Raw genomic sequence first — 25835 nt, forward strand, 5'->3', positions numbered from 1 at the left:
CTTACCTCGGCCATTACCCCCCTCGCCGCTGCGCGTGACACACGACCCGTCAGCTCCGCGTTGGCACCATTAAGGGGCCTCATTAGCATCCCGGCTCAGAAGCAAAATTACCCTCACTGCTCATTTCAAGATGTCATCAATTTTAATTTAGGGCCCAAAGATAGTACAATGGGAAGGCCCTCCCCAGCCCGCTGCACACGGAAAGGGAGGAGAGGCTGGGGGAGGGGCTGGAGGGGCAGCCGGAGCTGAAGGGGGGCAGAGAGGGAAGGGACAGAGAAGCGAGGGGAACAAGGGGGCTGAGCGAGATGGGCAGGCAAATGCTGGTCTCCTCCTGGCCGGAAAAGGTCTCCAGGCCAGGACCTCTGCTGGTCTACCCCCCGACCCCAGGGAAAAGGAATGGAAGGCACAACCAGGGCAGGGCCCTGACCCACCCACCCCTTCAAGGGCCGTCTGAGGCTGTGCTGCCAGAAGCCACATCGTGGGCAAGATGCTGGGCCCAGCGCTTCCTTTCAGTTATTCCTGTATCCTCTCGGGAGGTATATCCTCCCCCTCCTTACAGGAGAGGAAACCAAAGCACAGAGACGTGTCCCCTGCATGACATACAGAGCCCACAACCAGGCCTGTTTGGCTTTGCTACCCACCCCTCCCTTCCTGGACCCAGAACCTGGGGCCCTTGGGACAGTCTTCCGGTTAGCATGCCTGGGCCCCTGGGTGGAGGGCAGGGGCAGCCTCCTCATACCGTGCCCTTGTTCCGTGTCTGGAATGCCCCCTCCCTCTCCTTGTCAGCCTGGTTCCTCACGGCTCAGCTTAATGTCACCCCTCCCTTCCAGCCCCTGGCTGAGTCCTCCCCACGGCTTCGGCCTCTGTCTCCCTGCCCCCACTTGCTGTGGAGACTGGCTTCTAGAGAGCAGGGGCCGCCCCTTCGCCACCCAAGTGTCCCCAGCACCCAGTAGGGGGCCGCTCAAAGTGGGTGCTGAGTGAAGCAAAGACCAATGAGCAGTGGGGCTCAGGACGAGGTGGGCGGGGGGTTCAAGAAGGGCTATTTCGGTCGGTGAGGGCACAAGAGCGGGCGTGCCACAAAGGTGAGTTGAATGAATGAATGATCGAACACCTGAGTGAATGACCAAGCGGGTGGAAAGTGCCTGTCCCTGGTCCCTCCAGGGACAGAAATGTAGCTATTCCTTCACCAAAGCCTGGCGGCTACTTGACCTATCAGCCCTTGCGGGCCATCTTCATTGTAGGAGCTGAGCCTGGGCACAGGCCACGCACTTGAAGATCCTCTTTCTGACCAGGAATCCACAGGCGGCCCCACAGGCCGCTGGCCAGTGGAACAGATTTTCCAGAAGGCCTGGTTTGGGAGGTGGGGAGGTGGGGGCAGGGTGGTGGAGGGAGTCTTCTCGTTCTTTCCAGCCAGCTGTGCCACCTCAGTCTGCCTTAACTCATAGTAGGGCTCGGGGCAAGTCTCTGACTCCTGTGGGCCTCGGTTTCTCCAAATGGAAAGGAGGAGGCCATAACTCATGCCTCAGCTCTCCTGTGATAAGACAGCAGGAGGAGGGCTGGGCCTGCGGACACAGGCTGAGGGGAAAGGGCACTGTGTCTCTGTGCCTGCCCTCATCCGGACCGGGGCCGGCCTGCCTCCCCTGCTGCCCACCAGCCCCTCCAACTCCCTGGCCGCTGCAGGGGTGAGAGGAGAAGGAAGGGCCCCATCCTGAGCCCCGAGACAGGGTCCTCGCTGGCGGCGGGCGCCGTTCCCCGGCCTCACAGAAGACGGATCGCTCCCTTAATCACTCTGGAAAAGAACCCCAAGCCGATATAATATTATAATTAATTAATTCACTAAAAAGGTATTAAATTTCTCTCCCCCCTGTGGATATTATCTGAATTCATTGACCTTTAGAAAAATCACCCTCTAATTGTAACCAGGTCCAAAAGCATTTGCAGCCCGTCCCTTTTACATTAATAATATCTTCCCGGACTCGGCTCTGGCTGCTTAAATATTGTATAAATTCCACTGCCCCCCTCGGAAAAGAGAGAGCAAAGAAAAAGGATGAGGCTAAAGGAGCCTGGGAGGGGGGGTGGGGACTGGACCCTGAGAAGTGCGGGTCCCAGCAGGTGAGGGACAGGTGACTCCAAGGGGCTCTTTCTAGCTGTTCCAGCTGATATGCCAGGTGGCTGTGAGAGGCAGGGGAGGGGAATGGGCTCTGAGGTGGGGAAGGGGGCATGGGTTGGGAGCAGGAATGTTAAACTTGGGATTCCTTTCTAGGGGACTATGTGTTGCGGGGGGGAGGGGGAAGATCCAGAGTGTATATCAGATTCTGATCCAAGTCAGTGGCTCCAAACAATGAAGGAAGAATCTCGATTTAATGTTCTATTTATTTTTGAGAGACAGAGAGTGAGCAGGGGTGGGGCAGAGAGAGAGGGAGACAGAGGATCTGAAGCAGGCTCCGCGCTGACAGCCACAAGCCCGATGCGGGGCTCGAACTCACCAACTGAGACATCATGACCTGAGCCGAAGTGGGACGCTCAACCGACTGAGCCACCCGGGCGCCCCAAGAATCTCGATTTAAAGGAGCAGTGGGTGACGGAAATCCCAAGGAGGACACTGAGGAGGTAGGCACTAAGGAACACAGAGCCGGTGCCGCCCCGGCCGGGCTTCAGCAGTGCCCACATCCGCTCCCGGCCGTCTGTCCAAACGCCCAGGAGGGGAAATCTCCGTGGAAGGCAGGGGTGGAAGGCCACCATCCTGTGTATACACACCAATGCAGGTGTCTATCTTGGTCTGTGGGGCTCAGATCTCCACTCCTTCATGGTACAAGGAGGTGAGAATCTAGCGGCTGGCCCGGGGGGAAAGAGACAGACACAAGAAAGGGAGCTGAGGATGACGGGATCCTCACGTCCAGCGCCCTACCTCCAGCTTTGGGGCCCCTCGTGCGACCTAAGGGTGCAACGGTTTCTTGTCCTCCCCCTACTTAGCTTGCACTCTTTCCCAGACCCCAATCCCACTTCACACTTTTGCTTTGTTCTCAAGGCCTCGGGGGCTTCCTCAAGTGAAATGAGGGGGTCGGATGGGTCCATCTGTGCTCTCACACCAGCCTGTTTACCCACTCCCCCTTGAAAAAACTAATTTCCCCCTCGTGAGACCTTGAAGTCTGGAAGGGTGTTGTCTACAATAAAGAGCGCGAGTGAAGAAAGCATTCACGCCTCTTACTGTATTTAACCAGAGATGTCCATAACCACCAGTTGGCAGCTGCCGGCCTGACTCTACTGCAGCCACAAGCTAAGGGTCATGCAGACCAGTCTCAGATACACGAACACTTTCTGGTGGCTTGTTGAGATCCTGGAGGTAGCACCTGGGCCTGCCTTAACCAAACCCACTGGGCTGGCAGGGCCCGGAGGCAGACAGCTTGGAATGTACAATGAAGCTGAGATTCCACGATTTCCCACCAGTGGGCGCCCGCAGCGGCCAGGTCCTGGCTCTGCGGCGCCCTCTTGTGGCCAGAACTCCACTCACACCCTCAGTTCTGCCCAAAGGCCCTGCTTCCCAGCGGCAGGTGGGGCAGTGCTGAAGGACCTAGGGGACCGGAAGCCAGCAGGCAGGTGGAGGGGGGAATACAGGCCGTCTTGGGCCGCATGAGGAAGCAGGAGGGCAGCTACCCAGTTCACTGACTGAATCCCTAGGATGAAGGAAAACAGGGTAGGAGAGAGTTCTCAGTTTTGCCTTAAGGACTAGACTTGGAAGTTCCCAGACCCCTACCCGCTCCAGTGTCAGCGTGACCCAAGCCTGCGCCCATCAGCTATCCCCCAGAGTCCAGGGCTTGCCCCAGGAGGGCCTGGGCTCCCAAGGCTGTGGGGTGAGGCCTGGAACTGGAAGGAGATGCCAGCGCTCCAGGGCTGGTTCAACCTCTCCAAGGTCATCCACGGCTCCATCTGACCTTCAGATTAATCCTACAGCCTCCGCCAGCCCCGCCACCCTCAGCACCCACACACCCGGCTCCCTTTCCTCCTCCCCCTCTCGCGTTAATTGCTCCAACGTTGATTTGATCTCCAGTTCTGCACAGAGGAAATTGCCCTCTTAGCCACTTTCATCCTGGGATTTAATTTTTTTTTTTAATTAGGCCCCTTCGGCCTCCCAGGGCCCCGTGAGGAGAAAGCCATTTTGGTCTCTGCCTGAAGACTGTGGGAAGTCGAGAGAGAAGTAGGCAAAGCCCAAAAAGACCCTCTCCTCCCTCCCCAAGACACCTGGGCCCTCAAGAATCTGCCACCCTGCCCCTCACTGCCCCAAGTCTGTCTTCCCATCCCACATGAGGTCGTAAAATCCCAGGATCTGAGAGCAGAGGTGCATGGGAACTATTCTGGGGCTGGGGAACAGAAGCCCAGAGACAGGAAAGGATTTGCCGAGGCCGCCCTGGAGGACAGACAGTGCCAGAGTGGAGAATAGGGCCACTCCCCGTCCCTGACTCCACCCAGCGTCTGGTACCCAAATTAGTTCAGTTGGATCCCTCTTTCCCCAAACCCAAGGACTCAGCCCTTCAGTGACTAGGGAGCCTCTCCTGCTAGAGACTCTGTCAAAGAGCAGAGGGGCTGGCCTTGCCTCCACGGAGCAGGCAGCTTGACCTTCTTAAGCAGGTGTCAGCCCACTCAGGGAGGGAGAAAAATCTGGAGAGGTCACCACTAGCACAGGCATTCAGGAACAAGAGAAACATGTCCCCCACCCCGGGCCAGGGGTAGCCTAAGCGGCAGCTAAGAAGAAAAGACTTGGTTTATAGCAACTGGCCCCCACGTCATCGGGCTCAGCCGTGTCAGGCCACAGTTGGGGCGTGGAACCAGCGTGGCTGCAGTGCCATCTTGTGGCCACAAGGAGGGACACTGTCCCCCCCTTCCGTCCCTAAGCTCCCTAAGTAAGGCTACATCTCCAGCTCCCCTGGAGGCAAGTCTGGGAAGTGGGGGGAACCAGGTGATGGGCTTGTTCCCTCCTTTCTGTAACCCTTACCCCATCCCCACAAAGGGCATTGGAATTCGAAATCCATAATGGTGCGCATTGGGTTGAATCCTCCCCCGTTGCGTCAGCCCCAGACACACACTCCAAAGAGACAGAGGACAAGCAGGTACAAAGCACAGTGTTTACTAAAGGCACAAAGTGGGGAGCCTGGGGGGAGCTGCTCTTCCAGCAGTGACCCCACGCTCTAACTTGAACCCAGTGCCCCCTCTTCCAGCCACCCCCGCCCTCACACCACCCGGTAGAGAGCTGTTAGCACCAAAGGGGGGTGGGGGTGCCAGGCTGGAGGACAGACTTGTTGCCATCTGAGTCCCAGAAAGGCAGGCCTGGGCACCCCCTGGACCAGTTGCTGCCTCAGAAAAGGAACTTCCTGAGCCCCCTGCTCCAACATGTCCTCCTTCACCGGCAGGGGTGGGGATCAGACTCAGAAGATGAGACACCCCCCCACCCCACCCAGGACCTCCTCTTACCTCTAGCACACCCGTCCCCTCCCTTCCCCTCATGATTTCACCTCCAGGAGCCAGGCTGAAGGCCTGTTCCTGTCCAGCCCCATCAAGAGGGCTGTCCCTGGGGAGTACTGAGCCAGGCGGGGGGGGGGGGGGGCTTCTCCTGACCCCACAGGCTGCCAAGCAGGCACTAAGTCCAAACAGGGGCCTACAGGAAGGAGTGAGGCAGGCCAGTTTGTTACCTCACACACAAGTGCAGCCCAAAGGGTGGGAGGGAGGCGGCCCCGGGCCTCCCAGCCCCCAGGCCTGCCCCTGTTCCCCAGCATGGCGGCAGCCAGGGTCACAGCACGTCGCCCTCCTCCATGCTGAAGCTGCTCCGGCGGCTACTGGCCTTGGAGGCCTCGGGGGACATGGTGGAGAAGAGAGGGTCGGAGGCCAGCGGTAGCAGTGAGTCGTCCAGGAGCATGAGGTCCAGATCCTTCTTGGACAGGTTGGGGAACGGGGAGCTGTGCTCTGGCCCCAAAGGTTCGGGGTAGCCTGGGGGCCCTTTGTCGCCCCCGCCCCCAAAGCTCAGGCCGTGGCTGAAGTCCAGGTGGTGGAATGGGGAGGGTGGCTGAGGTGGCTGGGCCGGCAGGGGCAGCGGGGCCTGGGGGGGCAGAGCCGGCAGTGGCTCAGGATCCGGGACCTCGGCCTCCAACAGCAGGGCCTCCCCCGGGCCCTCATCACTGGGCAGCTCCTGCTTCACCACCTGCTGGGCCAGCTCGGCCATATTCACGCCCGATGGGGAGGTGGTGGGGAGGCCGTGCACCCGAGCCTGCATCTCGAGCTCCTGCAAGGTGAGGCAGAGAGAAGGCTGGGGGCACACACTCATGGGCCCCAGCCGCCCTTCCCCGGGGCCCCCCCGCCGCAGCCCCTTGCCCTTCCCCTGGCTGCACCCAAGACCACAAAATGGCTCCACTGGAAGCAAGTATAGGCTTCTAGAGTCTAGACCAGTGTTTTTTTCAAACTACAAGTCACAACTCATTAACGGGTTGTGAAACCACTGTAGTGCCTCTTGACCAGCTCACCCTCTATTTTTTTTTTTAATTGAAATAGACTTGCCTAGACTAGACCAGAATAGAAATTACCAGAATGCACTGCATCTATTAAGAAGGAGGGTTCTTTCATGAAACTTTGATTTTTCACTTGGAGTGTGGCTCTGTGTGCTGGATTGTAATGTCAGTGGTATTACCTCCTATGAGAAATAGAAAAGTTTAAAAGCTGCCACGCAACCGCCCTTTGTGTTGATGAGCAGCCTCAGATCCAAATAGGACAGAGGCCCTGAGCACAGCCAGGACTAGAACCTTCTGCTCCAGATGGTAGGAGTGACTCTCCCAAGCCTTCTGTAGTTTCTGTCCAGTGGTGAGACTTAGCGTTCCAAATAATTCCAGCTCTCTGCCTTCCACACGAGGTAGGCTTGCACTTCCCTGCCTCCTTGAGGTTAAGTGTAGGCATGTACTTGCATTGATTAAGGAAATGTGAGCCGGGGTGACAAGTGTCACCATAAGAGTTACGTGGCTGGGCGCCTGGGTGGCCCAGTCCCTTGAGCATCCTGACTCTTGATTTGGGCTCAGGTCATGATCTCACGGTTAGTGGGACTGAGCCCCACGTTGGGCTCTGCGCTGACAGCGTGGAGCCTGCTTGGGATTCTCTCGCTCTCTGCCCCTCCCCCACGAGCATGCACGCGCTCGCGCACTTTCTCTCTCTCTCTCTCTCTCCCTCTCAAAATAAACAAACTCTAAATGAGGGTCCCACAGAACAGAATCTCTAGCTGGTATTTGTTGCTTAAAGTTGCTGGGGATTGCTCCTTAGCCAGCGTTCCTTCCATTCTCATTCCTCCAACTCCGGAAGTATAAGCCCTGCCCCTCCCCCCCGGGGGCGGAGCCAGGCCCGAGGCAGGAGCCAGAGCTCCTCCAGAAGTCCAAGGGCAGGGGCCGGACCTGGATGCGGAGCAAGAGCTGCTTGTTGGTCATTTCCAGGCGCCGAGAGTGGGTCTCCAGCTCCCGGGACTTCTGTAGGTCCTTCTGCATCCTCCGGATGTAATCGACCGAGGCCTTGAGGATGGTGCCCTTGTTCCAGCGCACGTCCCTGCGGGCCAGGCAGAATCACACGTGCAGGCTCAGCGGGAGGAAGGAAAACCCCGCTTTGGTTCCAGAAGCCGATGCCGCAGGTCTCCCAACTTTGCCCACGGAACCCCAGATGCGCCCCGCCCCCATCTGTGGAGAAGGCCGTGCTCCCATCTGAACAGGACAGACCCTCGCGGGTGACTCTTGCCAGCGCCCACCCCGGTAATCCCAGGGAAGCAAGCAATGCCGAACGGCCTCCTTCCCCAGGCCTTCCATTCTGGGCTGCCCAAACCCACGTCAGTTCTCGACTCTCTGGACCCCTCCAAGCCAGTCCAAAAGCCCTCACCAAACGATGCCAGCATGACACCTCCTCCAGGAAGCCCCCACCCCTGCCTCACTTCTGGGATTTTGCTCCTCCGTCTGGAGCTGTCCTGATAAGGGAGGGATCTTTTTTTCCCAAATAGATGATAAGCTCCCAGAAGGGAGCAACCAAGGGATTCTGTTCCCAGCCCTTGCCCTGGGCAACCAGCCGGTCAGCCGCTGGTGCCCCGCCCCCAGCCCCTAGCGTCTCCCGCCACCCCCCCCACCCCCCCACCCCCCGCCCTAGAAACTGCTCACAGGTCGTTGGCCTTGGGGATCAGCATTCCCAGCTCCTTGATGCGGTCATTGATGTTGAACCTCCGCCTCCTTTCAACTAAAGGTAACAAATCCCGGAGGGAGCAATTAGAAGGATGGGACCCCATGGGAGGAGAAGGGTCGGCCCGGCCCAAGGAGGGGTGACTTGGCCCTTCTGGGAAGTAATGGGTGAGGAAGGGAATGGGATCACTATGGGAAGGAGGGGCCCCGGTGCAGATGGATACAACCCAGCGGCTCTGCGAGGCAGCAAAGCCGGCCAGGGGTAGGAATCTCTGCCCACATGACCCAGAACACCTTCCCTGGCTTCCCAGGTTGCACACCCTAAAGACAACAATACGATATGATAAACCCATTCACTCTGAAGTGCTGGGGATTTCATGACTGTCTCTTCTCCGGAGCCCCTCTCCCACCCCCATCTCCCAAAGAGGGCCAGTGGGAGGAAGGCAGGGCTGAACCCACCAGTCATCCCAGCGCAGATTTAAGGTCTTGTGTAGAACCCAGGCAGGTCAGAGTGGCTTTTTTTTTTTTTTAATTAATAAAAAAAATTTAATTAAAAATTATAAAGCCCCAATGAGAGCTCGGGTCCAGATGGCTTTTTGGGTAGCTCAGGTGAGAGTGAGGAGGAGGGAGGCAGGGAGCAGGAACCCAGGGGGTGGGGGTGAGGGGCGTGGGGGGCTCACTTAAGTTGTGATTGTCTTTCTTCTGCCGCTCCTTGGCCAGGGCCCGGCTCTCAGCATCTGGAGGCCAGGGAAAGGAGAGAGGAGCTGGGAGGGAGGGAGAAGGACAGGGAGGAGTAGGGAGCCAGGGCACAGGCAGGCAGGGAGGTGGTACCTGTAAGCTCTCGCTTCTGGGTCAGGTCAGCGGGGCAGGAGCTGCTGGTGACGCCCACCAGGGAGGCTGTGACCTGGGGGTCACCACTGTACACGTTCAGGTGGCTGCTAGACAGGGGCAACTGTGGGGTGAGGTGGGGAGAGGGACCCGGTGAGCAGTCCCCTCTCCACAGGGGACCCTGCCCAGGGCCCATCATCCCAGGAACAGCCTTTCTTTCCCAGGGACGCCCAGGGGAGGCTGTACTGATGTTCCCCGGCCACGCTTTCAGCTCAAAGGGTCTGCAGCCAGCACCAGGATGTCAAAGCTCCACCCTGGGCCTTTTCACTGGGCAATTCTACTGGAAGTCTGTAGGGTTGGGAACTAAATAAGGTGTGGCCCCTGCCCTCCAGGAGCCACCAGCCTAGTGGCTAGAATCCTTGCAGAGTGATCAGACCAGGTAACAGCCCTAAGGGCTGACAGGGGAGGGGATGAAGTCGTCCCAGGCATTTGGAAGCCCAGGGGAGGAGCACCTAATCTGTTTTGGAGTTTCTGGAAAGTTTCTGGAGGGCATGGAACTTGAATTGAGTCCTGAGCAAAGAAGTGAGGAAGGGTTGGACTGGCAGGGGGACGGCTGAGCAAAGACGCGGGGCTGGACAGACAGAGCTGGGGCGGGGGGGGGGGGCAGTCACAAGTAGAAGCTTGAGCTGCAAGAGTAGACAGCATGATGTGGGCAAGGCAGGAGATACACCCTGGAGTTCTAGATTCGACTTGCAAAGACCCTGGCATATTGCAATGGGCAGCCAGTAGGGGGATAAACAGAGGCCTGGCAGGGACAGACTTGAGTTCTGGAATGATCACCCCAGCTCCTGCCACAGGAACACACAGAGCAAATCACAGGTCCAGAACCCTAAGTGGGCACACAGGTGCCCTACCAGATACCCGGCCTAAAGGGACTGAACACTTGTGCAGTCTGGCTTTCTCTCTCTCTCCCCAGCCTTCCCTGCTCTGCTGGCAGTAGGTTTCAGACCCAACTGGCCCTGACCAGTTCCTGCTAAGCCACTGGGCAATGTCACCAGGGCAGTGGGGATTAAGGACTGACTCTGACTTCCCACTGAAAGATTTGGGGGCTTCCCCTCAGTGTCCTAAGATGGGGCCAGGATCAGGGTCATAGGGTCAGGCCCAAGGAGCAGGAGGAAGCAGCTGAGGTTCAGGACCTTCCCAAAAGGGGTGGGGACACCCACAATTCCACCTGTTCCGTGTAAACGTGTCACCCTGTGCGGAGCTAGCCCCCGATTTCCTGCCTTATCTCATTTTCCCACAATCCTGTGGGTAGACGGCATCACCCCCATTTTGCTGCTGAGAAAACTGGCGTTCAGAACAGTTAAGGGACTTCCCAAGGTCACAGCCAAAGCCAGAAGCTAGGCCTCTTGATTCTAAGGCTGGCTCCTTCCCATCTGCTTCTTCACCCCTGTCCAGGAGGCCCAGAGAGCATTCACACTCCAGGAGGCTGCTGGAGGGAGGGGACAAAGCCAGCCCCCTATCACTTGTCCCGTGGAGTGAGGGACACAGGCCTGTGCCCGCTGGGCCCTAGGCTTTGCAGAAGAGGGACATCCCAGATCCCAAAGGAACTCATCAGCTCAGGGCCACACTGCTCCCCTCCAGGAATGCTTTCCCTGCTCTGCTGAGGCCCGGCACCAGTCCCTCCTGCCCCCTCCCCTAACCCCACCCAGGAAGCCTTCCCAACTGCCCAGACACCACTCCCCACTGAAGCCCGCCTCATGCACACAGGCTAGACGCATCTCTCTGGATTCATAATTCTGCTCAGCCTTGGGCTCTGGTCACGTGATTTGATGGAGGCGACTGTCATCTGCAGCAAGATGGCTCTGCCTGGGACCGGGGGTAGGGGGGAGCCCTGTCTCTAGTTCTCCCCAGGCTCAGAGCCACTGTAGAACCTCTACCTTCTCCCTCTGACACACCCACCCCACCCTGGCCAGCAGTACCGTGTTGGGCATCTGAGTTTCAGGATTGATGAAGCCCAGGACGTCATCCAGACACATAATGTTGTCGATGACATCAAACTGAAAGAGAAAAGTCCGTCTGGGGAGGGCCCACTGGGAGAAAGGCACAGGGAAGGGGCACCGGGACAGCCACTGATCTGAAGGGACCTTGGAGCCCACCTCACTCAACTGGCTCATCTTGGGTGGAGTGAAGGAAAAACGTTCAGAGGATGAGTTGTCCAGGTCCCACAGGCCTCAAGGCCAAGGCCAGGGCTCTTCCCAAAGAGCCAAGTTGCCCCAGGGAGATTGCTTTATATACCCTCTGTCTGGACATGGCTTTGCAGGTGTGCTGGGCTTTCCAGTAGGAGGGTCCTGTTTCTCCCTAGTCAAGCTTTCAAAAGTAGGGGCGAGGCTTCTCCTATGAGACTAGGGCTCCCTGAGGTCAGGACTATGTCTCCCCCTCAGACTGAGGCTCCCTCAGGACAGGGCTGTGACTCCCCCCTCAGATTGGGGCTCCCTGAGGGCAGAATTGTATCTCCCCCGCTCACACTCGGGTCCCTGAGGCAGGGCTGTGTCTCCCCCACTCAGACGGGGGTCCCTGAGAGAGCAGGACCTCCCCCTCAGACTGGGAGGGACCCTGACAGCAGCACCTTGCCCTTGCCATTAGACCAGGAGTCCCAGGAGCATAGCACCTGGCACCAGCTCTGCTCACGGCAGCCCCTGGCCAGCTGCTCACTCACCTCCCTCTCGGGGTTGGAGCCAATGTGCAACATGGCCATGGGGCTGTTGGGAGCACTGTTGCCAGCTGAGGAGGACATCACGTGTCCGGCCCGCACCCCCGGGGAGGCAGCCGGCAGGGGCTTCGGGGAGCCCTGGGCGGGGCTGATGTGGGCGGCGAACTTGTTCCCATAGGTCTCGGACAGGTACTCCCGCACCTTCTGGTCCCGGGACTGCTGCAGGTGGTAGGAGGTAGGGTTCTCCAGGTAGGACTGCACCTGGGAGGGGGGAGAAGGCAAGGGTTCTAGGGCTCCTAGAAGCAGGGTGGGAGGGGACAGGCCCCACCTCGGGACACGCCCTACCTTCAGGACCTCCCCAGGCACAGGTGGCGGAGACTGGAAGTGGACGGGGGTGTTGATGGCCGGGGTGGGCGGCCCACCCAGCTGCTGCTGCTGCTGCTGCTGCTGCTGCATGTAATGCATGACGGCCTGCTGCTGCATGCGCTCCCGCTGTTCCTCCTGCTGTACCTGCTCCCGCATGAGCTGCATCCGCAGCCCGATGCGCGACGCCATGGCGGCCACTGGCACTGGCTCCCTGTGGGCAGGGGGAGGGGGGCAAGTCTGTGAAGCACACGTCCTCTTCGGAGCCCCGGGTCTTGGGGAACTGGGGAGGCCAGGTGGAGGGGGTCACACCCACTGTACAGGAGCAGACACCGAGGCCCAGAAAGGAGAAAGGATTTGCCGAAGGCCACCAAGCAGGAGAGTGACAGAGCCGAGACTTGAACCCAAGTGTCCTGGTTCCTGGGCCAGAAATGGAGACCCTCTTTTCTTTGTTCATTGCAGCTGGTCGACCCCAAAAGGTTGGAGCCGACCTTGACTCCTCTCTTTCTGTCACACCGCATCCTGGCAGATCTGACCTCCACCTGCCTGCCCCCTGTGGGCCCAGCCTGGACCTTGCCTTATCTGGCTTCCTCAAAAGAGCCTCCCAATGTTCAGACACCCTCCTTTCTTGCCCCACAACATTCTACTTGCAACTCAGGAATCAGGGGGATCCTGTTCAACCTAAGTCAGATCTTGTCCCTCCGTCTGCTCAGAACTGTCCATGGCTCCCACTTCACTCGGAGTAAAAGCTGAAGTTCCACCCTAAAAGGCTCTCTGTGATCCGTCCGCACATCATGGGCCCCTCTGACCCCATCTTCCCCTGCTTTCTCACTTGTTCCGCCTGATCCAGCCACACCCGCCAGCCTCAAACACCTCACGCTCCCACCCCTGGGCCTTTGCACTGGGATGCCCCTCCGTCTGGGATGCCCCTCCCCCAGACACCACTCATTCCTTCACCTCCTCCAAGGCCCAAATGTGACCTTACAGAGACCTTCCGTGACTAACCTGTTTGAAACTGCCAAATTCCTCCCTCCCTCCCCCCTCCATTCCCTATGCCCCTTCCTTCTTTGTGTTACTCCATAACACTTATCATCATCTTAAATATTATGCATTTTTGCTTGGTTCTTTCATTCAATGTCTATCTCTCCCTGGGAATGCAAACTCCCCTGAGGGCAGGCATTTTGTCTGTCTTGTTCACTGCTCTGCCTTCAGCCTTTAGCCCAGGGCCTGGAACACGTAGATGTTCCACCAACGCGCACAGGGAATGATTACTATTTATGAAGCAGGCACTGGCAGTGCGGCGACAAGCTAGCTGTAGTCCCTGAGCTCAGGGAGTCTACGGTCCAGTGAATGTTATAACCCGGGGCCTGCAAGAGTCCAGGGAGGGCTTCCTCCACCTAGCATGTCGGCCCTGGTCGTTGACGGGTCACAGTAGGATGGGGGGCTAAGGCCCCCAGGCCTGGTGAGGAAGCAGGGAGGAAAAGACAGAGTGAGTCCTGTAGCTGGGCCCATTCTGTCCCTAGCTCACCGAGGGACCCTGGCACCTCCCTTCTCTCAGCCTCTGTCTCCCTGTGCACAAAATGAAAAGGTTGGACCAAATGATTTCTAAGCCCCCCCGCCCCACTAAAACACTCCCTGAAAGATGCAAAGCCCCCAGGGATCCCCAACTCCATAAAGGTTCTGGCGGAGGGTCCCATCTCCGGGGTCTTTGCAAGAGGCAGTATGACTTCCTCTGGTTGAGCAAGCATGAGCAAACAGGGCAGACGCGAGCTTAAATCCCAGCTTTGCCGCTTCGCTGTGTGACCTTAGGCAAGTCACTTAACCTCTCTGAGCTTCCGCGTTCTCATCTGTAAACAGTTTCTACTTCAGAAGATTGAGGAGCATGTTAAATGAAGATAATGTGTCTTGCACAGTGCGTGGCATTTGGTAGGCAGAGTGGGTGAGTGAAGAATAATCACACAAGGCTGGCAGGGTCAGCTGTAGTGTAGACCAGAGGCCAGAGCTGCACCCCAGGATCCTGAGAATGAGACCCAGAGCTCTGAGAGGGGAGGGTAGCAAAAGAAAGCAGCATAGCCTAATGCCAGACATGAACTCAGTCAGCATTAGTGGAAGGTACTGGCAAATATTCAGCGAAAATCACTGGATCATGGATATAATAATAATTTGCATCTATTTGAGCATTTCCTGGGCGCTGGACGCTGTTCCAAGCACTTTAACCTCAAACAGCCCCATGAGGCAGCCTTGGTCATTATTCTCCTTTTACGGATAAGGAGAAGCTAGAGGCCCAGGGAAGTTACGTGTCTGACAGAGACAGAGATGGGACCCCAACCAATTTGGCTCCCCAGCCCGTGTGGGCAGGGGTCGGGGATGGGCGGGGGCGGAGGGGACTGCTGTGTCTGTGCAGAGCTGGGAAGCAGCCTGGCCCCCGTTGCACGTCTGGTTGGCCCAGGGCCAGGAATGGAGCCCAAGCCACATGACCCCCAACTCAGGGCTCCCTCTACCACCATGGATGTTTCCTTGCAGAGTGGGTCCACGCCATCCGCCATCCGCCTCAGAGCTCTGCCTACTCAGGGACCCTTACTCACCTTCCTCCCTTCTCTGCCCCACCCCCGCCACCCGGCCAGGAATTAGCAAAGGGGCTGCCTTAGCCCCAAGCGTCTCTCCAGCTCCCAACAGGACCGTCCCCAAGGAGAAAAGAGCAGTCACCACCACCACCACCCCCCGCCACTCCCCCCTTTCTCTGTCCTGCAGCGGGGATACAGCTGCTGCCTCCACCCCTTTCCCGTGCTCCTAAAGAGTGGTAGCCTGTCTTCCCCATCACCAACTCCCCACCCCACCCCACCCCACCCCCCACACCCCCGCACTGCGGCCCTGCAGACCTCCCGGGCTCTGACCCCAGCCCGGCCCACTGCCTGCAGCTGCACGCCCTGCACCCCTGCATGCTCACCCACGCAGCACTGGGGAGCCTGCCCCTCGGGAACAATCCGACTTCAGTTGGTCCCTGCTGGGGGGCGGGGGGAGCGGCACGGGGCCTGGCAGTGCCAGCCGGCACGGGGAGGACTGGGGGAGAACGAGCCCCTTGTTGCTCCGACAAAGGGCTGGGTGCCCGTCCCAGGCTGGGCCAGAGCTGGCTCTGCTACAGGAGAACCTGGGGTAAGTCCGGCTCGGCCTCTCACTGGCTGCGCCAGCCTCAGTCTGCTCAGTTTGTGAAATGGAGGCAGGAAGAGCCTCCTGGGAGGGGGATGTCGGAGAATGGTGACCCGCGAGGCATCTGGGCGGTGAAAGGTGCTTGTAGCCTTAGCCTGTCCACTGTCCTCTGACAGAGGGTGGCTCGAAGACCGGCAGAGTGAGCCTTCCCCTTCCCCCACCCCCGTTGTCAAAGCCGTCACCCCAGTCACAGGGCTGCTTCCTCCCTCCGTGTCCCAGCCTCCTCCCCTGACCCTGCCTGGGTCACTCTGACTCTGAGCCTGGCCTGGGTGGGACGGGGACAGGGCTAAGGGAGGGACTTGAGGGGATCTGAGGGCAGACAGAGGTGGCCCATATAGCCCCTGGGCATGCTAACCACTCCCTGCCCAGCCCTCAAGCACACCTGCTCACTCTCAAAGCCATTCATAAGCAACCCCCACCCCGCACCGGTGCCCGGTCTGGCCGGGAAGAACCGGGAGTAGGGACACAGGAGAACCAAAAATGACCCCCGAACCCTCCTCACCATTTGACCTCCAGATCCACCAGGCCTGGGAAGGGGTCCACCATTCATGCATTTGGTAACACCAGGGGCCTGGAGTGCCTGCTGTCTGCAGACACCAGGGCTACGTGCTTCCCTGAAGAATCTTCTCCCCTGCCCCCACCCCCGAGTAACACCCTCCTCCTGAGGGGACCAGGGGGGTCTAATGCCCCAGAGAACTCCTGCCTCTCCCCAGTCCTATAGAAAATGTGGCAGGGACTGAAGTTTTAGCCAAGACAATGAGAGCCGCCCCTCTCTGCGCCCTCAGAACCCACGGGCTTTCCCCACCACCCCCCTTCCGCTGTTCACCCAGAACCTCCCACGTAACTACCCCTGCCCTAAGCTGAGTCTGGGTTCCAGCTTAGTGTGACCAAAATGAGCTTCCCCGTACAACAGATGCGGCCGAAGCAACCCCCATCCACCCACTGTGTCCATACTGGCTGGGTGACTGGGAGAGCCACTTAACCTCTCTGTACCTTGGTTTTCTCCTCAGCCAAAAGAAGCCCATAAGGGCACCTGCCACTTGGATTATTGTGAGGATTCAGGGAGACACCGTGGGTGCGTGGAACTCCCTAGCATGCCCTTAGGCATCTGATAACGGACAGGCGCTGGGCTCCCCCTCAAAGGCCGTGCACGTCTCTGGTCAGGGCAGGGCCGGTTTCATGTAAGCCTATGTGGGGGCCTCCCTCATCAGCCATTTACACCTTAGTATGAACAGGTTCAGAACCTTTCCTGAGGGAAAGGGGATGGGGGAGGGCAGAGACAGGGAAAAATCATGAGGGATAGGCAAGGAGACAGAGGATCCCAGCACAGGAGAGCCTCAGATAGAAAGAAGATCTCAGGGGCGCCTGGGTGGTTCAGTGGGTTGAGTGTCAGACTCTTGGTTTCAGCTCAGGTCATGAGACAGAGCCCCACATCAGGCTCTGTGCTGACAGTGTGGAGCCTGCTTGGGATTTCTCTACCCCCCCCGCCCCGTCCCTCCCCAGCTCATGCTCTCTCTCTCACTCTCAATGAATAAATAAATAAACAAACTTAAAAAAAAAAGATCTCAAAGATAGAGCATTGAATTGAAAAAGGAAACCTCAGAATTAAATGCACAGCCTGAGCCCGTTTAGTCAGGACGTAGGTAAACATACAAAACAGATTAGAGAAGGATCAGAAGGTTTCTTGAATGCCTGCTCTGGGTCAGGGATGGTCTATGTGCTTTCGCAGGTCAACTCATCCATTCTTCACAACAACCCTATGAGGTACCTACTATCATTGCCCCCCAGCTTCCAGGGAGGAAACCGAGGCACAGAGAGGTGAAATCACTTGCCCAAGGTTACACAGCTGTTAAGCAGAACGATGGACACAACCCAGGCTGCCTGGTTCACAACCACTCTTGAACTTCTATTCTGGGCTCCCCCAACACCCCCCCCCCAAATGTTCAGAGCAGTCACCTTTGGGGTAGGGAGTAGTAAACAGGGATTTTTTTCTAGTCTCTCATTCTTACTTTTTTTGTTGTTTTTACATTTATTTATTTTTGAGAGACAGAGAGAGACAGCGTGAGCAGGGGAGGGGCAGAGAGAGGGAGATACAGAATCAGAAGAAGGCTCCAGGCTGTCAGCATAGAGCCCGATGCGGGGCTCGAACCCACGAACCGTTTGATCATGACCTGAGCCAAAGTCAGACGCTTAACCAACTGAGCCACCCAGGTGCCCCACTCTCATTCTTACTTTTGAAGCGCTTAAGTCTTACAGTGTGGCTGTGTGCTACTTGTGTGATTCTTTTACTACAAGGGGCAAAGAAAGCAGGCAGCTTCCAGCGTTTGTGAGGAGCCCGACCTGCTTCCAGTCACATGCAAAGGTACAGTTCCCTCGGTGCCACCCAGAGCCTGGCCTGAGCCCTGCCCTCCTCAATGCGATGGTTGTTAGGCCAGCCGAGGACCCTGGGTGAGGACGCCAAGTGGCCACCAGTGGGTCAGAAGTCACATGCCAGTTGGAGCTGAAGGGCCAGGACCCGGGGTCCAGCTCACTTCCCATTACAGCCCCAGATGTGCGCCTTCAGAGTGAGCATGATCACGCAGCACCCCTCAGATTGCTCTTCGCTGAGCCGGGACCCCTCTGTTAATTGTGGGGCCTGACCTTCCCTGGGGATTTTTCTGCCTTCCAGGCAATCCTTGAAACCTTGGAACAGGAAGGGGCCCCCGGGGGGCTCGGTCGGCTGAGCATCCGACTTCGGCTCTGGTCATGATCTCACGGTTTGTGAGTTCGAGCCTCACGTCGGACTCACTGCTGTCAGCACAGAGCCCGCTTCGGATCCTTTGTCCCTCTCTCTCTCTCTGCCCCTCCCCTGCTCACACTCTCTCTCTCAAAAATAAATAAAAAAACATTAAATGATAAATAAAAATAAAACTTGGAGCAGGAAGCAGAAAGCATACACCCCATGACTCAGCAACGTCATTCCGAAGCGAATGCCCAACAGAAAAGCATCCATGTGTTCACCGGAGGACACGCGCTAGAACGTTCTCAGGAGCACTACCGGAAAACCTCAGATGTCCATCAGCAGGGAAATGGAGAAGGGAGCTGCGGTACATCACCACTGGAATGCTACTTGGGAATGACGGTGAGCCCACTCTTGCTACACACGGCACGGACACCTCTTGCAGACAATGTTAAACAAAAGGAGCCACAAAAATGCGCACGGCACCTTCAATGTCTATGAAGTTCAAATGCAGGCAAGACACATCTCCTGTGTCAGGATACAAGATGGTCAAATAAATTCCGTGGTATTCTTCCTGGTGGATTGTTTTGTTTACAGTGAGTAACATGGGGATATGTCAGGTGACAAAAAGTAGGATGCAAAGTTGTATATAAAATTTGATCCGGGGGCGCCTGGGTGGCTCAGTCAGTTGAGAGCCTGACTTCAGCTCAGGTCATGATCTCACAGTTCACAAGTTCAAGCCCCACATCAGGCTCCCTGCTGTCAGCACAGACCCTGCTTCAGATCCTCTGTCCCCCCTCTCTCTGCCCCTCCCCTGCTTACTCTCTCTCTCTCTGTCTCAAAATAAATAAACATTTTTTAAAAATCTGATCATCACCATGTACAAATATGCGTAGAAAAACCTCTGGGGAGGAAATATATGAATGAGTATCATGGACTTCTTTTGATGATGCAGTCATGAGTGATTTTCTTTTTACTTTCTGGAATGTTATTTTTCTATAATGAACACGTATGTGTTTCTAATCAGGAAAAAATATTTTACACTAATAATTAGAAATACGCCTATGGTGTACTTACTATAGACGATGTGCGTTCGAAGCACCTTTCATTTCATTTTCACAATTACTTCATGATCTGAGTACCAGTATTCTCCCACCCCCCACCCCTCCCCACTTTACAGATGAGGAAACAGACACAGAGAGGTTGTGTTACTTGCCAAAGGTCACAGAGCTAATGAGTGGGGAGGCTGGACCCTGGGCTGGGGTTTTGAGTTAGGCCCCTCTGTCCTGGACTTGGGGGTAGGAGTTGCCACATTTTATTTTAGGGATTCCCACTGAAGAAGTCCCCTACAATCAAAGGGTTTCACTAGCTGATCTCTTTTGCCCAGCCCAGGGGCTATAGGGTGTCCGGGACGATGGAATGGTCTGGAATCCCCAAACACGAGCAGAGAAAACTCTGCCCTTCCTCAAAGGGCAGAGATAATTTCCTGTATTCCCAGAAAAACACATGTCTGGTGGCTGAAACAACAAAGAATGGGAGCCCAAAGGCCGGGATGCCTGTTTAAGCCATTTATTACTTTCTGTGCCTCTGTGGTCGGAAGAAGCTTTCTTCTGATCCAGGCTGTTACAAACCAGCAGTTGTGCGGGAGCTGCCCCGTGGAGTTGGAGGGAAATCAAACCAACCACTAAAGGAAGGCCTCCTGAGCAGGTGCTGAGGCTCCCGGAGGCAGGGGGAAGGACCCCGTGACCTCTTGCGTAACCTTTCAGCCTTGGGAAGGGAAGAGAGGGGAAGATTCCAGGCCCCAGGTTTGTTTTGTCTTCTCTGAGCTCCCTCTGGCAGAGGCAGTGGCAAAGGAAGGCCTGATGAATGAGGATGTGCACCACGATCCCCGTGCCTTGGGCCGTGGCCATTGGAAATTACCAAGGGGGTCACGGGTCCCTGCAGGGCCTGGGGGTCATCAACTGGCCTGGACTCAAAGAGAACTAGGGGTGGGCGGATGTCATAAGATTCCCAGGAGCCGGCAGTCCTGCCCGCAAGATGCTGTGAGAACTTGGCATCAGAAGGCGTGGATGTGAGTCTCCGCCTCGGGCCTGACTCGGTGTCTCAGCCTAGCCTCAGTCTTCCCATCAATCAAGTGGGGCTTACCAGCCGGAGCCACCTCTCCCAGAACAGTTGGGATCTAAGTTGGGATGCTGGGTATAGAAACCTCTGGCAAGGGCAGAGGAGACATGGGCAGGGGAGAGATGTCACCACTTTGTCACTGTTCACCGTCCCTTTGTCCATGCCTGTCTAGGGCATCCCTGAACTGTCTTCTCTTACTGCTCCTCTTAAGTTTCTTTTGAGAAAAGGGACACACACACACACACGCACGCACACACACACACACACAACATATCAAGACCCCTATGGGACTAGGGCGGGAAGGCCTTGGGCCAGCTTTTATAAGATTTTCTTTTCCAAAGCTTGTATATCACATAATTCACCGCAGTGCTATGGGAGAGACAGGTGGGTAATAATGATCCTAATTCCAGGTTTTAAGAGACCAGGAGCAGACAGAGCACTTAGCACGGTGCCCAGCACACTGGAGATACTTCATAATTCAGGTGGTTTGTCTGAATCTGGCCCAGTGGTTCTCTACATGTCATGAAAGGCCAAAGTGGGGCCCTCCTGCTTCCTCCAGTACTGAAAAAGAGAAAATGGAAACCACACTCACCGTGGGTAAGTGTCCACTGTTTGATCAGAAGGTATCTGGTACCAGGAGCAAGAATGAGGTTGGTGGTCCACGCTTTTAACATTTTTATTTTAAGGTTTTGGCCTTTTCCCCTTTATTGAGATGTCCTTTATCCCAGCAAAATGCACAGGTTTAAAGTGTAAGGCTTGATGCATTTTTACAAGTGTGTATGTCTGTGTAATCACCATCTAGACCAAAATGGAGAACGTTGTCATCACCCGGGAAAGCTCCCTCCAGGACCCTCCCCTAGAGGGAACGTCTGGTCTCACCTCCATCCCCTGGCTTGAGTGCCCACCCCCCACCTCCCACCCCCCACCCCCCCCGCCTTGGACAGACATAAAGACTATTATGTAGGATGTGGTTCTCCCTGTCTCTCATGCAACATAATCACTCTGCCAAGTGCCAAGCCTCGGCACAGGCTGGCCAGTCCTCTGTTTGTGATCAGTAAAGACGGGGAACAAACAGTGGAGGAAACTAAAGCTCCAAAAGGGTGGTCTGCACGGAGCACCTGAGTGGCGGCACAGTCAAACTCAAACCCAGGATGTACTTGACTCTGGCATGCAGAGAGCCTGCCTCTAGGGAACCCACCGCAGGAGGCTGCAGGGCTGGTGGGGGGAGAAAGAATAGGGGCTTGTTTTTAAATCTCTGAATAGGGGCAGGAGGCGGGGAGGAGGGAAAGGAAGGAGAGGGGAGATGAAGGGCAGCCACAGCTCCTGGCCTGCTCAGTGGCCGCCCGTGCCTGCAGCTCGAGCCCATCAGCCCCACGTCCCAGCGCACATCCCACAGGAAAGGGTGGGAGCTGGTGCCTCCTGGCTGGCCCGCCTGTTGGCCCGGGGCAAGGCACGGCAGTTGTGCAGCAAATGGAGAGCCTTCAAAGGCGATCCCAGACCAGAGAGGCGCCAATCCTGTCCCAAAGGCACCAGCCGGACCCTGGCATGAAGCCTGCCCCAGGAAGACTGCCACTGAGGGACGTGTAACTGGGAAGCATGGAGAGAAGAAACTAGAAAGGTCCTAGTCTGCCCTTGTGTTATGCACAGATACAGCCCAGCCACACATGGAGACCCGCTGTCTGCCTGTCTCTGTCTCTCTCTCTCTCTCTCTCTCTCTCTCTCTCTCACACACACACACACACACACACACACACATACACACGCACACACACATGGTCATATCCCTCACCCCGCCCCCTCAGTGAGCAGCTGTCTCTTTCCTCTCTTTCCCTGGCTCCCCTGTCCCCATCTCGTCTGGCAGACACTTGGTCCATTTGAGCATCCTGCCTGTGGCTACACTGCTTTGTTCTCCAATTGTTTCCTGGCCACCTACCAGTCTCCACAGGTACAAAGAAGCTTCCAGAGAAATCAGCTTTCTTTTTTTCTCCTTTTTTTTTTTTGTTTATTTTAAGTGTATTTATTTTGAGAGAGACAGAGACAGCGCAGGTGGGGGAGGGGCACAGAGAGAGAGAGGAAGAGAGAATCCCAAGCAGGCTCCGTGCTGTTCAGTGCAGAGCCCGACGTAGGGCTCAAACCCACAAAACCACAAGATCATGACCTAAGCCGAAACCAAGAGTCTGACACTTAACCAACTGAGACACGCATGCACACCAAATGTTTATTTATTTTTGAGAGAGAGAAAGAGAAAGAGAGAGAGAGCGCATACAAGTGGGGGAGGGGCAGAGAGAGAGGGAGAGAGAGGATCTGAATCAGGCTCCAGGCTGTTAGCAAAGAACTCAGTGAACCTCAAGACCATGACCTGAGCCCAAGTCAGACGCTTAACTGAGTGAGCCACACAGGTGCACCCCAGAAGTCAGCGCTCTTCTTCTGAACCTCTACCCCATCCCACCCATCAGAATTCCCAGAACGAGACTCAGGGCCCCAGAATGCTGCTTGCCCAGTGACCCAAGGCATGCTCAGTTATCACCTGTTCTCTCACTCAGCAAACACTCCTGAGTCCCTACTCTGGACCGGGCACTGAGCTAAGCATGTGACCCACATCAGATTATTTGTCCTTCACAAACATCTCACAGGACAAATAGCATCTCTGGCAGATAAGAAAACCAAGACTCAGAAAGGTTAAGTGACTTCTCCAAGGTCACATAGAGAGAACACAGTGAGGTAGGCATGCAAGCCCGGGTCTCTCTGAGGTGCATGACCACCACCAGTTTTTTTCCTGGGGAAGAAACCAGGGGCCAATAGCGAAGGTCCACGTAGGTGGATTATCGTCCCCCTAAACTCCCAGCACTGCCCCATGCCCCCACCCGCAGTTACCCTCAGTGAATCTTTACAAAGGGTTCCCAGAGAGGCCTGCACACCCCTCCCAGAAGCCCCCAAATGCAGGCCAGACCCCATCCGCCTGCAGAAAACTCTCTTTTCTCAATAGCTAAGACTGATCCACTCCCAGGGGCTCAAGAGACTAAGGTGAGAGATCTGGATCTCACGGAGGCAGTTACCATGGGCCATGAGGGGGCAATGGGGGGAGGGGGAGAGTATATCAAGCTGACTGGAGAGAAACACGATTACATGGACAGAGGTCTGGCCTGGACTGCAGCAGGGGCAGGAGGGGCCCCCCAGATCCAAAGGGGGCTGAAAGTCCAGGGCACGGACTCAAGATTGGGACGCCAATGGTCCCAAGCCCCTGACCTCCCCTGCCTACGCTAGCCAGCCCACCCCCCTCTCCCTGTTGAAGGAAGACCAGCTGACCTTCTGTTGGGTGCTAGGTCAGCCCTCAGCAAGGAAGATGAGACCTGACGGTTTTGACGCCTGGGAATGAGTCTCTTCCAAAAGGGCTCCTTCAGCCCTGAACCAAAGCGTCCGACGCTTCCCAAGGGCACAGTGGGATTAGAAGATCTGCATTTGGCTGTCCCATGGCCCAGCTGTGAGCTCAGGCGGGTCCTGCCCCTCGCTGGGCCTTGGACCCTGGCTGATACCATGAGAGGGCAGGACGGGATCCCTGGCAGGCCCCTTCCTGCTCTGTCCGGGCACCCTGAGGCTCCGGGCAGCGTGGACACAGCCAAGGCCAAGTGCCCACGGAGCCAGCCTGCAGGGCCGGGAGCAGGAGAGCCAGGTACCGCTCCTCACTCTCACTCCCACTGCTGCCGCACACACGCGAACTCCCTCTCCAGGCCTGTGGCAGCCTTGGGGGTCCGGCCTCTGCTTTTCTTTCTGCTCAGGAGACAGCAGTCCCACCCACCCGCCCACCCTAGCGCTCTGCCCTCAACGCGGGCAAGGAAGGCTCTGTGACTCTGGGTGGGAGAGGATGCAGGTGGGGGGCAGCGTGCGGGCAGCACACGGAGTGGCTCCCGCCTCCCATCCGACTCCGAACCCCTGCCCTCCCTGCCCTAGGCCCGGGTCCACGGCACGCCTGACCCACCAGCTCTGGCTCCGGCCCCTGCTCCTGGGAGGGCTTTCTCTGCATCCTTGCCGCCCCAGCCCCACCCCAGCCTCTCCAGTGCCCCATGGCTTGGCTTGTATGCCACAAACGAACCACCGTTCGGCTTCCTCTTCGAGAGCTGAATCGGCCTCTGATTACTTTGGAAACAATCTCTTTGTAACTGAAGTGTCCAGTAAGACAGTGGCAGAGGGGACAGGAAAGGAAAGAAGGAAGGAAAACACCTATGAGTGTGGCCATGGTGTGAATGTACAGAGAGGGTGGCCTCTAGTCTCCCAGGTACAAAGCAACGGGAGTTTATTATTATCTGTACTGAGTGCTTCCTATGCACCAGGCACTGTTCTGAATTGAAATATATTTCTCAACTTTTTTTTTTTTTTTTTTTTTTTTTTTTATTTATTTTTGGGACAGAGAGAGACAGAGCATGAACGGGGGAGGGGCAGAGAGAGAGGGAGACACAGAATCGGAAACAGGCTCCAGGCTCCGAGCCATCAGCCCAGAGCCTGACGCGGGGCTCGAACTCACGGACCGCGAGATCGTGACCTGGCTGAAGTCGGACGCTTAACCGACTGCGCCACCCAGGCGCCCCGAAATATATTTCTGATTTAATCCTCAAAGCAAGCCCACCCACCTGTGAGGAAGTAGCAATATAGCCCCCATTTTAGAGAGAGAGCAACTGAGGCACAGAGAGGCTGACCATCTGCCTGAGGTCACACAGCTGGTAGGGGTCTAGAAGTCTGCACACCCAGCCTCTGGCCCAGGCTCGTGAGTGCATGGACCATGGCAGTGTGCTAGATGCCCGTTTGAGGAGTCTGTCTGGGAAGGGCCTGAGGAGGCAGGTGATGGCAAACCCATTCGTGGAGGGGGGCCCTGGGGTAGGCAGGTGAGACAGGATGCCAGCCTCACTCAGCTTTTGTTCCTCCACAACTATCCCCCATTCAGTCCCTGCCTGGCTTTGCCACTCACCAGCCGTGTGACCCAGGACAGGAACTTAATCTCCCAGAGCCTCAGTTTCCCCATCTGTAACACCGGATGGTGATAATGCCACCTCCCTCAGAGGAGGTGAAGGAGGGATCAAGGAGCTCAAGTGTGTGATGCTCCTGGCACCTAGGGGGTGGCCCATGAGTGTGTTAGTTCCCCAGCTAGGTGAGCAGTGCCAATCTGGCTGGAGTTTAGATGGGACAGGGCCTTATTAGGCCTCACCACTCAAAGCAGGACCCCCAGGCATCACCTCCCCTGGGAGCTGGTTAGAAATGCAGGCTCTCTCAGGCCAGCCTGGACTCACTGAATCAGAATCTGCTTCTTCACATAGCATTCTAGGAGATCTGATGGGGGAAGTCATTTGCAGCCTCCTGGGGTCTTGGTCACCTGGTTCCAAGTATAAAAGTGGGTGACGGGTGGAGACAGTGAGGAGGTGCAGGCCCCTGGTGGGAAGACATACTTGCAGGGACAGCAGGGCTCTCTTGAGCCCCACGGTGACCCTGAGCGCACAGCCCTGATTCTTGGGGCCAGGAGCCAAGGTGGAGGCAGGATCACAGGGCTCTGGGCTCCTGGCTGGCTGTGCATTTAACTCATTGCTGTGTGTTGTATAGAAGGCAGGGGGCGTGCCGAAGCCCCTGCAGGCGGCCTAGGAGACCTTACTGCCTTAGCCTTGCTCTCACCTGCCTGAGTCCCAAATCCATCTGAGCAACGAGAAGCTTGAGTCCT

General features: G+C 56.7%; 1 protein-coding gene and 1 long non-coding RNA gene across 6 annotated transcripts in view; one reads left to right on the forward strand and one right to left on the reverse strand.

Annotated features, from left to right (window-relative positions):
- Positions 1-2295: 2295 nt before the first annotated feature.
- Positions 2296-3194, forward strand: LOC131514193 (uncharacterized). Its single transcript, XR_009262978.1, has 2 exons — positions 2296-2610; positions 3029-3194. It is a non-coding gene; the product is annotated as an uncharacterized LOC131514193 (long non-coding RNA).
- Positions 3195-5106: 1912 nt separating this feature from the next.
- Positions 5107-25835, reverse strand: part of TFEB (transcription factor EB) — a 55577-nt gene continuing 34848 nt past the window's right edge. For all 5 annotated transcript variants that reach the window (XM_058733901.1, XM_058733904.1, XM_058733903.1 and 2 more), the window contains exons 2-9: positions 12070-12301; positions 11731-11985; positions 10994-11071; positions 9015-9135; positions 8864-8920; positions 8166-8241; positions 7422-7569; positions 5107-6271 (exon numbers count right to left, since the gene is read on the reverse strand). In XM_058733901.1, the coding sequence (XP_058589884.1) occupies positions 5783-6271; positions 7422-7569; positions 8166-8241; positions 8864-8920; positions 9015-9135; positions 10994-11071; positions 11731-11985; positions 12070-12279 (1434 nt within the window). In that variant the 5' untranslated portion in view covers positions 12280-12301 and the 3' untranslated portion in view covers positions 5107-5782. The remainder of the gene's footprint in view (positions 6272-7421; positions 7570-8165; positions 8242-8863; positions 8921-9014; positions 9136-10993; positions 11072-11730; positions 11986-12069; positions 12302-25835) is intronic.

The sequence above is a fragment of the Neofelis nebulosa genome, chromosome 6, assembly GCF_028018385.1.
Source record: "Neofelis nebulosa isolate mNeoNeb1 chromosome 6, mNeoNeb1.pri, whole genome shotgun sequence".
Taxonomy (NCBI): Eukaryota; Metazoa; Chordata; class Mammalia; order Carnivora; family Felidae; genus Neofelis; species Neofelis nebulosa.